The sequence below is a fragment of the Leguminivora glycinivorella genome, chromosome 15 (assembly GCF_023078275.1).
Source record: "Leguminivora glycinivorella isolate SPB_JAAS2020 chromosome 15, LegGlyc_1.1, whole genome shotgun sequence".
Lineage (NCBI taxonomy): Eukaryota > Metazoa > Arthropoda > Insecta > Lepidoptera > Tortricidae > Leguminivora > Leguminivora glycinivorella.
The window spans coordinates 3,754,912-3,768,125 of NC_062985.1; the positions used below are offsets into that span (position 1 = coordinate 3,754,912).

Genomic DNA, 13,214 nt, shown 5'->3' on the forward strand with positions numbered 1-13,214 from the left:
TGATGGTAATTTGTAAAATAATGAAAGGGGAAATTCGTACCTCAACAGATAGTTTTCGAAGATCATCTCTGTGGTAAGTACGTCCTGAGAGAACCAAACCATACCGCAACGCGATACCGTAGCAAGGGTAGCATATTTAAGATCTTGGACCTGAAAACAAATATAGAAGACTGTCAATTTTGAGCGATATACCATTACGCAAGCTAGAAATCAGAACAGCCTACAAAGGATGTATATATATATATATATTTTTTTTTTAACAATTCGATATCGGGTCAGCAAAAGGAAAAATATCACAAGCCTGTCGTGCATACCGGCTTGCGGCTGCGTGTGCGTAGACATGACTTGCGCCTTACATTATACTTATCCTTATGAGATACGTTACACCGCTTGCGAGACGAGTGCATGCAAAGCTCAAACATTGAATTAACTTTAATCGTTGATACTAACTTACTATAATACTAACCTCAAATATGACCCGGACATTAGGTGGCAGCGACAGACGCTCGCCGTTGGGCAGTGTGAGTAGCTTGTTATCATCCAGCACCGAGTTCAAGTTCTCCACCCACTCGGGGTCGAATATGGTCCACTGTAGACACAACTAACCTCAAACATGACCCGGACATTAGGTGGCAGCGACAGACGCTGGCCGTTGGGCAGTGTAAGTAGCTTGTTGTCATCCAGCACAGAGTTCAAGTTCTCCACCCACTCGGGGTCGAATATGATCCACCGTAGACACAACTAACCTCAAACATGACCCGGACATTAGGTGGCAGCGACAGACGCTCGCCGTTGTGCAGTGTAAGTAGCTTGTCATCCAGCACCGAGTTAAGTTCTCCACCCACTCGGGGTCGAATATGATCCACTGTAGACACAACTAACCTCAAACATGACCCGGACATTAGGTGGCAGCGACAGACGCTGGCCGTTGGGCAGTGTAAGTAGCTTGTTGTCATCCAGCACAGAGTTCAAGTTCTCCACCCACTCGGGGTCGAATATGATCCACCGTAGACACAACTAACCTCAAACATGACCCGGACATTAGGTGGCAGCGACAGACGCTCGCCGTTGGGCAGTGTAAGTAGCTTGTCATCCAGCACCGAGTTCAAGTTCTCCACCCACTCGGGGTCGAATATGATCCACCGTAGACACAACTAACCTCAAACACGACCCGGACATTAGGTGGCAGCGACAGACGCTCGCCATTGGGCAGTGTAAGTAGCTTGTCATCCAGCACCGAGTTCAAGTTCTCCACCCACTCGGGGTCGAATATGATCCACCGTAGACACAACTAACCTCAAACATGACCCGGACATTAGGTGGCAGCGACAGACGCTCGCCATTGGGCAGTGTGAGTAGCTTGTTATCATCCAGCACTGAGTTCAAGTTCTCCACCCACTCGGGGTCCACATCGCCGTCGAATATGATCCATTGGCGCTTGTTGATCTCGCCACGAACGTTGTCAATGATTTTTCTAAAAGTAAAAGTTGCACGTAAGAAATATAGCAATCTTAATTTTGCAGGCTTTGCCAAATATTAACATAATATTTGATGCATGAATCTCTGGCTTATTCTCATAAATAGTTTTGTAACTCTTTGTGTTTAATTTTAAGGTTGTTTGGTTACCTCATTATCGCTCACGATAAGGATGAACTGTTTTCGAATCTTTAGGCCTGATTTAGACGACGTGCGAACTCGTAAGCAATTTTAGCTACATAGCGGGCTGTTGAGGTTACATACAATTTTGTATAGTCATCAAATAGCGCAATGTACTAAAACTCGTATTCGAGTTCTCGTACCGTCTAAAGGGGCTCTTATAGAAATAATCTGTCATCAGAGAATTTTCATGGAAAACGACAAAGTGATATCTTCTGGAGACATCATAAATTATCATGAAAGGCTGTTAGGAATTGTCTAGTTTGAAAGTAACAGTGCAGCTGACTTGAGTAAGTAAAACAGTGTCTCTGCTTTGTGTCACCCTAAGTGCGTTTTCACATTATCCGATCCTATATCGGATGTCGGGCCGATATCCCAAACATTACAAGCGCCATCTTGGATTTTTACCATTAAAATGATTGAAATCCTTCCAACATCCGATATCGAATCGGATAATGTGAAAACGGACTTAGTCTTCGTAAAAAGGGCATTGTTACAAATAAGTTACAATACAGAATATACTATGTGAGATTATGAGTATGTTTTCGATGTTACCTGAGAATGTGCGTGAACAATCCGTCGGTCCATTCGCGAGTGTTGGGGTCTAATACACCGTACAACGTCTCCTTTGACATCGCCTTCGGGTCTATCACGTGAGCTACTCCTTCAACGCCTTCGAATCTACATAAAAAAAAGAAATCAAAGAAATTGTCGAAGAAGAAAAGAAAGTGACCATGATAAATTGTAGTGTATCATATTGTATCCCTAAATTAGAATTAGCTGTGCGATCGTCATTATTCGGTAGCATGATTATATTGATTATAAAGCTTATGTTTGACATTGTATGGTTTTATTGGCATTCCATCTTATAAGACTCCATTCTTCATAAGACGCTTAATCATTATGCACTGCTTGCAGAAAAAAAAATCTGTTGAAAATTCACATGAAAACGTCGATATTGCACTTAAGAATAAAGCGCCTCATATTGAAATCCAAATACGTTTTATGAAGGACCTCAGTATCTTGGCTCAAGTAAACAATAGTAAGTTATAGTTGTTGGAACTTACGTAAGCTTATAAGTTTATTAACTATGAAGTTCGTATGTGTACCACTATAAACTCTACTGGTTGAATAGAATCTTTTTTCTAGACAATGTCACATAATGTAAACAAGTCAGTTTGGTTCAGTTCGTTTGCCTGTGCGGTCGGCCGGCCGCACAAATATATAAGTAATGGAAAACTATCTAGTATTTTATTTACAGTGTCCACGGATATTTCCAAGTATAGTTACCTTTCCAAAGCCTTGAGCAGCACGCGCCACGCGGTAGATTTGCCGCTGCCAGATGGCCCGACCATCATCAGACCATGGTTCAGTTTGCAGATCTGATATAGTTGCAGTACCTACACACAACATTGAGTTAGATAACTCCCGTGAGAGTTTTAATTAATACTTTTAAGAAGTTGTTTCTCGTGAATGTGAGATTATGAATGAGTTTCGTGATTGACAAAAATATTGAGTGTTGAGTTAACTTTTATTTAAGTTTTAATATGTAGTAACTGAGGTGAGTGTGCTAAATTTATTGAAACTACAAAATTAACACAAGACGAAAGTGTTTTTTGACTGAATTAGATTTCTGATGAAATGAAGTTTGCTATAGTGTGTTGATACGAGTATTTATTTACAAATGTAAAATAGCGATGTAGAATTTCAGCGTGTGCTTTTTTTTATTCCGGTAACAGATTCTGCGGAGTACTAAGATACATAAGTGACAAAACAAATAGATTCAAGTTTATAAGTAATTGAGCGGAGGACAACAAGGCCAAAATTAAATTTGAAGAACCAATCTAAACAAAAAGAGAAAAAGCAATGATATATTCGGGCTGTGTTACTAACAGGTTCAGGCTGACCAAGCTATTATTATGTAAGGTATAATGATATCTATTTCAGTATGTCAATCCAAACTATCCAAAGTATTAAATTGAACTAAAGTATTAAATTAACTGATTGATAACCTCCTTTATTACTTAAGCTAACTTAACAGTGGAAAAAATACTGCCTAAGGCGACTAGGGTGGGACTCGAACACAGCCACTAATCCAGCGCTCTGCCCACTAAGCCACCAAGACCTCAGCTACAGCAAGGAACTGTTTCCATCATAAGAATTTTAGGAAACCCAAGCGATATCCATAGAAATATGATCATAGGCAACATGCCGTCCTTTTTCTTCACGTTGGAGAAAAAGGGAGGCATACAGACTTATGATCATATTTCTATGATAAACATATGATAGTGTACTGTCAGCCTTACAGGTAGTTTTACCAAAACTGGCACGAATGAAACGTACAAACTTGGATTGTTTGAGTAACACCTGTATCCACCAATACCAATAGTGTGCGATTATGCAATCGTGTCAAGAGCCGCTATTTTATTGGTTGATCAGTTACTAACATAGATATCGTCACTACTTTGAAAAAATCTCTTATCTCACGCTGCTCCTCAAAGTTAAAACGCAGTAAGTCTATAATGTATTCCATACATACTTACTACAATTTTCTTTTCATTGACAGACGAAGATACAAGTTTTTTTTTAAAGTAGTGACGATATTTTCATTCACGCATTCGTTCTATTCGTGCCAGCTCTTTGAAATTGACCTGTTTAATGTGCAACTCGTTCTCAATTAATGTTTTGTTTTCTAATTTACGGTTTCCTCAAACCTAATCTACGCTTGTTCATAGTAACCAGCGATTTTGGCGAAGGCCGATTACGCAGCGATAGATTTAGGGAGACCCTTAGAAGAATAAATTGTTCATTGAAGAATGAATAGTAAAGACAAGCCCCAATACACCAGTCCTACCGAAACCTAACACTACAAGACCAGTGACATAGTTACAACACACACAGACAGATCCGTGCACACACTGACCTTCTCGATCCACGTGCTGTGATGCTCGCGCGACGTCTCGCGCCGTCTCTACGTGCCGTTAGCGGTTAGCATGGAAACGCATATGCATACACTCACGGGCTACCATATGATTGGTCGACTGCGCTTTCTAATGATCTGAGATCGCATTTTTGTGCGTCATCTCATACTAAATGTCATCAAGATGACGTAAGTCAGTAAGAATGTCGCAAATCTGTGCGATCTCTGCTAATGATGTATGTGTCTAATATTAAAATAAATTGTATCTCTATGGAAAGTACAGCTGTACAGATGTAGTGCGAAAAGGGTTTCCTTCGCATTTTTCCGGAAACGTTCGTATTTGTCATGCTAGTTCATTCAATGTCAGTACATCTTGTACTGAGACTGACTGAAATAGCATGACACGTTCGTATGTTTCCGTAACAATACGAAAGCAAATCTTTTCGCACTAGATCTGTAACTGTAACTCAGTTTCGTTTGTTAAAGCCAAGTTTTGATTATATAACTAGTAAATACCTACTAAGAAAAATGGTGCTCCTGAGACATCTGAAGTAACCGAGGCTGTATTAGGGTTTCCCCAAACCTACCGACGCGGAATTCGCTCTAGCCGACTAAAAGTCGCTCGCTAGTATGAAAATGCGTACACGAAGACTGATCGCATAGTACCCCCGCTTGTTCATACTAACGGGCGATTTTTTGGTCGGCGAAATCAGATTCCGCATCGGTAGGTTGGGGAGACCCTAAACAGAGATCCAGCAGAATGTGTGAAGTGGTAGAAAGAGATAGTACATAATTTGATACAAGTCAACTTACTCTTCTTCTTATCAAATATTGTCTCATTAGAAAACGCAGTCCAAAATTATAAATAAAAATATTAATGATAAAGCGAATGTCAGTTTCATTGTTATATTTTAAACGCATTCAATAATAATGTTAATAGCAAATGTATTATTATTTTAATTCAATGTCAAATGATACCGTCACCTGCGGTTATGATGAAATTCAATAAATTAATCTTAGTGCAAACAATATGAATAACATTTATGTGTCAAACGGTGCGTATGATTATGAATAAAGAGATAATCTTGGTTCCCAGTAAACGACACACAATGAGTAGTGTAACACTTTAATGAATGAGAAATGTCAACTAGAAACCAAGCAATTTCAATTAATTAGTTTCATCAAATCATATTATTAAATTTAAACACCCAATGATAAAAATGCACATTCATAATAGTCAGTAGGACAACAAATACTCTCTGTTACTTCTGTATATTAAACCAGATGGTTTGAGCGCATTCGACGAGTGAAAGAGGGGTCGTTTCTTTTTGAAAAAGATCCTCAAAAATGGATCGAAACATGTCGAGCGTTATATCGACCTCAACATTAATACGTGAGTACCCACTTAAAATATTTTAAGTATGTTTGAGTCTCACGGGTTTCTAGTTAAAACAGATGGTTTAACCCGATTAAGTGGTAATATCCTTATTTATGCTGTCTCTTGCAATACCCGTTGTAGCGTATGAATGTTTAAGTTATGTAATTTCAGATATACTTATTTTAAGAAAACAAATGAATATATCAACTATTTAAAATGAGCATAGTTGTCTCTACTGACGATCAATGATTGATTTGAGACATAAATGGTATTCGATTTGTTATAATTATGATATGTTAAATGTATTAAATTCACCGCATTTCACCACCGTTTTCAGGGATGCATTTATTCCTGTGCCAACAGAAAGTTTCCGAAACGTCGAAAATCTTCAAAATTTCCTCTACAGTTAATTTAACTGTTTGAGACCGGAGGCAAACGAGCAGACGGGTCGCCTGATGGTAAGCGATGGCCGCCGATACTGATGGCCCATGGAAACTTTGATTCTTTTGTATATTCAACAAACCTTCGAGAATTTCAAGGTTTTAGAATCTTCCTGTAATTGGCACATTGATAGTTATTTAATTAGAATGTGACGTACCTTTTCCATCCATGTGGAGCCTTGCTCGTCGCCTTCACCACAGACTAGGAACTCTTCGGCACAAACCGCACGGATCTCGTTCTTCAGACCTAGTATAAAATTATTCATATGTATTAAAAAATATATTCAAATATATGACGGTATAAGATTTTGCACCCTTTGAGGCCACGTCTATCATATGCGCGTTATTGTAAACATTAGGTCCTGGCTCTGAACCGCGTACGTCTACCGACGTACGCGCCCAACTCTGCAGTGCATACGTCGGACTATGCTCGACTTTTTCAGTAGGCCCGTACGGGCCGTACGTATAGCAAATAGTAGAGCATGAATGTTGCCATTGGGCTGTAACAACGCGTGTCAGTTTACGTTTTTAGCTGTCAAAGAGGCGCTCTGTTCTCTGCCCAGAAAGCTGTTATACGGAATGAATTATTTCTGGTACTGAAATTAAATTTCTATAGAACGTATTTTCAGAAAACCACTTTTTAGGCGACCTTCTATTAGTAATAACCACTAACCAGTCATTTCAGCCCTGGTATATCCAACATTCGGAAACACATAGCTAAACAGAGAGAAGAGGAGCGGTATGTCTTTGGCAACCAGCTTGGGCACAATGGTCTCGCAGACAAACTGGATATTATACTTTACTTTTGTACTTTTTTAAATATTAATTATAAATGACCCAACCGAAGATTCTAAATAAATAAATAGAAAACCCACTAACCAGTCATCTCAGCCCTGGTGTACCCAACATTAGGGAAGACATCGTTGAGAAGCGAGAACAGTAGCGGGATGTCTTCTGCGACCAGCTTAGGCACCATGGTCTCGCAGACAGATTGTATGAGGATATCCTGTTCGGGCAAAGACTCGGCGATGGATGCCTCGTCGGGAACTTCAGTGCCACGCTCGATTAGGTTCTCCTGCGAATAGAATAAGGAGTTAAAATGATTCTTGTAATGCTTCGCTTTAATGTAATTGACAACATTTCATATTTTTGAGTACTACTTTTTATTGTTTGGTTTGAAAGAACTCAATACTAAAAGATACACGTATTTTTTTATTCTCCCAAAAACTGCTATTTTAATGAGAAAATCCCTTCTTATTACTACTTCGAGCAGAAAGAGCGTAAGTTACAAACGTCAAGACACAGCTTCATGACGTCACATGTGTTGTTTCATACACCTAAGAAAACGACAAAATCATTTTTTTTTTAAGTTTTAACAGTCAGCTCAAACAGTCCGATATGTCTGACTGTCAAGTGTCACTGTCAACCACTAGTGAATGACTACGAATCATAGACTAAGCCATGAATTTTTTAATATCTTTGCTACGAACTGTGACAAGTTTCACTGTCAAACTCAAGCGACATCCCAACTGGAAGATTTTTTTGATATAGTGGCAGCTCTAAATCAGCTATTTGACGTCACTTCCCCTTTAAACTATTTTTAAGATTTTTTATACTAAAAATGTGGAAAAAAAAAATTAAAAAAATGATTTATGTGATCTACAAGCGTATATCTCGAAATGGTTTTTGATTTAGGGACATTGAAAATTTTGAAACGTTGTCAATTAGGTTCCGTGAGTTAGGGAAATAGGAAATCAGCATAAAATTAGAAGGAGCACCTATTTTGAGACTAAGTGAGACTCAACTGAGAAAGCAATCTGTCAATCTGCCTTGATAGTGGACGCAGTTGCAATATATCATACAAGGGCATTTTCGCGAGAACAATCACCAATTTTTTTTTTCTAAGGTAGGTAAGTTTTATGTTTTTTCTACCCAGAATCACGAGCCCTTTCGATCTAGGATAAAAATGGTCCCAAAATGTTCTATTATTTTGCATACTTTCCACTTTGTAACACTTTGTGTTCGAAAAATGGTAATTAAGTGGAAAAAATAAATTTGGGACGCTTTTTCCCGCCTAGTAGGATCAAAAGGGCTCGTAATTCTGAGTAGGAAAAACATTAAATTTACCTATTTTAGAAAAAAAGTTTTTGAATCTTTTTTCGCGAAAATACCCACAATTTCTCGTCTGTTTTTGTCCCGCTTTTAAAATGACTGTATTGACTGTTGTAAAAATGATTTCAACTAGAATTTACCTTGATTTTCTGGATGCGGTCGCGCTTGACGTTACCAGCAGATACGAGCACAGACTTGAGGGCACGAAGACCGAAGTCGTAGTGAGACTGGTTCGACAGTTGTTCGTCGCAGAGTCTGGAGAAATATTCATACAATAGTCATTTTTGCTGAGTGTTTTGTACAAATAAATATGTATATTCGCGTCTGTCTATTCATGTTCGCGATAAACTCGAAATCTATCTATAGGGATTCTTCAGAAATTGAGGTTGTTACCACAATTTGTTGCAGGTTGCTAGTATCCGTTATAAACGGAGAGACACAAAATATTATAGGTACACACTTTCCTTTTTGTCAGTATTGTGTGTTAAATAATAGGCTAGTTTCCTACTAGTCAAATCAGCTTCTTTTTAAGAACTGTCATAACGACTTGCTAATATGGAATTACTATGAAATACTGAGGAGTGACGTCACGGTCAATTAATTTACTTTATATCATTCTCTTTGACTTATTAAATAGAAATAATGTTTAAACATAACTACTGTCCACATTTTTATTCTAATTATGTGGTGCTTTATTTCGTGCACTGCATAAAATATTTTAAGTATAGGAGACTAGCCTATTCAAATATGTATGTCTAGAACTTACTTGAAGAACGGCACAATCTTGCAAGCCAACTTCTCCGCAGTCCTGAAGCCCTGGCTAAACAACATGACTTCAGCGATCAGCTGCCGATCAGGTGTGGTCATAGCCAAGCTGCGGAAGAGTTTCTTCAAGTTGTCGGGCAGGTTGGAGCGGCCAGCGTAACCGGGATTCATTGTGATGAATATGGCCATGTCTTGGCTGACGCGCACTTGCTTGCCTACCAGCTCTACGGTTATGGATTTAGCTGAAATTGTAACACATAGTTAAGGTTGCAGTTTTTATAGTGATATAAGGGAACATACTATTATTTTAAAAAGTAAGTAACATAGTTTAACACAGCAAAAGGGAGTGTACAAGTTTCTAACGGGTTAGCAACGCGCATGTGACACTTCTTGAGTTGCAAGCGTCCATAGGTTGCGGTGACCGCTTTCCATCAGGCGTACCGTATGCTTGTTTGCCACCGACGTAGCATAAAAAAAAAGCATACAGATGTTTTTTCTTCGTATTTTCACGAAAACTCACGAACGTGTCAAGCTATTTCAGTCAGTTTCAATATAAGAAGTACTGACGTTGAAATACGATGCAAAACTATTATGCACTACATATGCAACTCGTTGACATGGTCAGTCACCGAAGTCCAAATTGAAGGTTTGCGAAAAATGGAGCGCAGCATCTTAGGTGTAACAAGATTGGACCGCATGAGAAACACTACACTTCTTAAGGGCGACTTGCACCAACGAAAATGGAGGGTCAAACCACTATTTTATATGGAATTTGACAGTTGACAACCCACTAACCCTGAGTTAAGTGATTGGTGCAAGTGGACCTAAGTGTCACAAGATTGGACCGCATCAGAAACACTACACTGCGCTCCAAAAGACGCCTACGTAGGGGAGAAGACCGACAGGCTGATGTGGGAATGGGCTGGTCACGTCTGCCGCATGCATACAAATAGCTGGGCAAATACGAGGTTTCTTCAGGTTCACGACTAAAAATCTGGTTGGTTTGGAAACAGGTCAAGTAATCGTCAAAGTGACGTTGTAGGAGGTAGGGCATACCGAATGATATTCCGCTTTGTGTGGTAGGGCACAGCACAGCGGATATCGTCTCGCTCGAATCTAGAACAGAGCCCAACTGGGAAAGTACCTCCGCCTTACAGAAGCCAAAGCCAAATAGCACTAGACCGTACTCATAGTGTTGTGTTTTTGCCGATGAGTACAGCTGCCAGAGCTCAACATGGGTGCGGTGTGCCGACGACGGGAGGACTTACGGAACTAATTTGTTCCGCCTATTGTCCTTTGAGTAGTCGACAACCCGAATCCTCCTTGGAACTTGTACACTCCTTTTTGCTGTGTACTTATACGTAACATAGAAAAAGGGAGTGTACAAGTTTCTAATGGGGTGGCAACGCGCATGTGACACTCTTCGAGTTGCAGGCGTAAATAGGTTACGGTGACCGCCTTCCATCAGGCGGACCGTATGCTTGTTAGCCACCGATTAAGTATTAAAAAAAAGGTCAAAACGAATAGAATTGTAACTCACCAGTATTGTCCCCCTCCTGATGGCTCTTGAGTGCCTCCTGGATGGTCTGCACCTGCTGTGATACGGCTGACAACATTCTCTCCTCAAGACGATTGAACTCGTCGAAGCAACCCCATGCGCCAACCTATTTAACATTTATGACATTTAGCTTTTACCCGCGGCTTCGCTCGCGTTAGAAAGAGACAAAAAGTAGCCTATGTCACTCTCTATCCCTTCAACTATCTCCACTTAAAAAATCACGTCTATACGTCGCTCCGTCCGTGAAAGACGGACAAACAAACAGACACACACACTTTCCCATTTATAATATCAGTATGGAAGTATAGATAAATGACAATCGCGGATAGAAAACATCAATCATGACAATAGTACATTGTGTAACAAGGGGAGGAAGTTGAATATTACTAACGAGAGTAAGTTAAATCGCAACGGCTTGCCGGAGCGATTAGAGACTCGAGTTACTAATATTCATACTCCCCGAGTTACACACAATGTTTTTTATTACACTCGCAATGTAAAAAATATGTAAATAAATGTAAAAAAAGTTAAGTACGGTACAAGAAATTTCATTATTCCCTTGGGAGACCGATTTTTCTATAACTCACGCTCCGCCTGCATGCAATAGCACATTTAAAGTGCGGGTGTGATGAAAAAATACGTATTGTGATCACGCTACTCTTTGTAGCATTTGTAATTTTTAAGGTCCCTTACCAAAAAGGTACAAAAGGAACCCTTAGGTGTATCTTGATTCAACGTACGCGCTGGTACTTTGCATAGTAATTTTTGCGTAGCGCTTTATAAACGCGATCGACCAGTGAATTCGTCATACCCTTATTCTGTTTTGGAAAAAAGAAACACAGATGTCAACATTATAAATATTTTAAATTAGTATTATTTGAAACCATGGATTCCTTATGTGTATTATGTAACCACCCTAAGTAAGTACCTAAACGGTAAGTCCCACGTTGGGCGCCCATTTAACTCGTAGAGAAACCATTAAAAATCCTTTACCTGGCACAGACCGACGAAGATACGGCCCATAGCCTGGAAGTCGAATGTCTCGTCGCAATTGAATACCAGCACGAAGCGACCCAGCTGGTTACCGAGAGCCTTCACGGATTCAGTCTTGCCGGTACCGGCCGGCCCTGAGAACATAACACGAATTGTAGAAAGCTAAAACACATGTCTCAAAAATATCACATCATATTTATGTAGTTTTTCTTGTGGAGAATTTCTGGGATTATAAGAGTTTGTACTAGAAACCGTACAGGAAAGGAATTTAGCGTTTGCCATCGATCGTCAGTTGTTACAGGGCCTTATTGGCCACGTCATTTATTGCAGATGATTGTTGCAGCGGCTAAGTCGTCGTAATGTGTCGTGTGGAAGTTGATTGCAACGTCTTCGGTGGCTAAGGAGACCTATACCAGAGCGGCATCTTTTACCTGGGCTCTGGCAGCGCGTAGTTTTTTCTGCCTGAGGCTTTTCTAACCAATCCTCGTCATACTTGTCTACCCCAGCTTTAAGACCACTCTGGTCTCATCTCGGCCTTAGATTCCCAAATGTGGACCTTAGTAAACCTATACTGTCCCTGTTCAGTTTGGTATTTAATTTATATCTTACCGAATGGCGAGCCTCCGAGACGGGCTTCCAAAGCTTGTGTCATGGTCAGATAGCAGCGGTCTGTCAGCGGGGTCTGCACCAGCCGGTCTTGGACGCCGAGGTACTCGAAACCGTACAGGAATTTAGCGTTCGCCATGTGGATGGTGAGTTGTTGAAGGACCTAAGTAAATCGAAACGGAAATCAATTAAAGACAGTACAGGTCATTTCACGAAAGCTGGCAGTGCTGGCACAAATGGAATAAACGAAACTTTGATTGTACGAGTGACACCTGTATCGGTATAAAGTCGTAACTGTACGAAATGTCGACGATCCCAAACTCACAGGCGGTATTGAACCCTTAAGTCTAAGGAGAGACTTCGCTTCCTTGTGTGTGTTCTATCGCCTGTACAATGGGTTGTGTTATAAAGAACTGTTTGACATGATGCCAACGACCACTTTTCATCAACGCACCGCTCGCCATCGACAAGGCGCTCATCCACACACCTTACAACCTAAATGGTCGCGCACCGTGCGGTTTCAGAGGAATTTCCTCCCGCGAACGCTCCGGCTGTGGAATGAGCTCCGAGGTTTCGTCTGTGTCTGGACTTACATCGTTGTTCCTAGGGTCGAAGTAGAAGCGCATCTCGCAAAGCCACTCGAAGGAGCGCGCGCTGTTCACATCCGAGGCGATCAGGCGACGCGTCACGGTTCGCTTGTGGACGAACTCGTTGATCTACAACGAAAATAACAGTATTAATAATAGGTCTTTAAACGACACGCCTTTCATGCATGGCTCGTCAGCG

The 13,214-nt window shown here is 40.4% G+C and overlaps 1 protein-coding gene across 1 annotated transcript in view; it reads right to left on the reverse strand.

The window, feature by feature from the left end:
- LOC125234170 (dynein heavy chain, cytoplasmic) overlaps positions 1 to 13,214 on the reverse strand; it is a 108,132-nt gene that overhangs the window by 40,657 nt on the left and 54,261 nt on the right. The window contains exons 36-47 of the mRNA XM_048140374.1: positions 13,022 to 13,144; positions 12,432 to 12,591; positions 11,823 to 11,956; positions 10,812 to 10,935; positions 9,273 to 9,513; positions 8,647 to 8,761; positions 7,274 to 7,469; positions 6,553 to 6,641; positions 2,947 to 3,056; positions 2,212 to 2,337; positions 1,297 to 1,474; positions 41 to 150 (exon numbers count right to left, since the gene is read on the reverse strand). Of these exons, the coding sequence (XP_047996331.1) occupies positions 41 to 150; positions 1,297 to 1,474; positions 2,212 to 2,337; positions 2,947 to 3,056; positions 6,553 to 6,641; positions 7,274 to 7,469; positions 8,647 to 8,761; positions 9,273 to 9,513; positions 10,812 to 10,935; positions 11,823 to 11,956; positions 12,432 to 12,591; positions 13,022 to 13,144 (1,706 nt within the window). The remainder of the gene's footprint in view (positions 1 to 40; positions 151 to 1,296; positions 1,475 to 2,211; positions 2,338 to 2,946; positions 3,057 to 6,552; positions 6,642 to 7,273; positions 7,470 to 8,646; positions 8,762 to 9,272; positions 9,514 to 10,811; positions 10,936 to 11,822; positions 11,957 to 12,431; positions 12,592 to 13,021; positions 13,145 to 13,214) is intronic.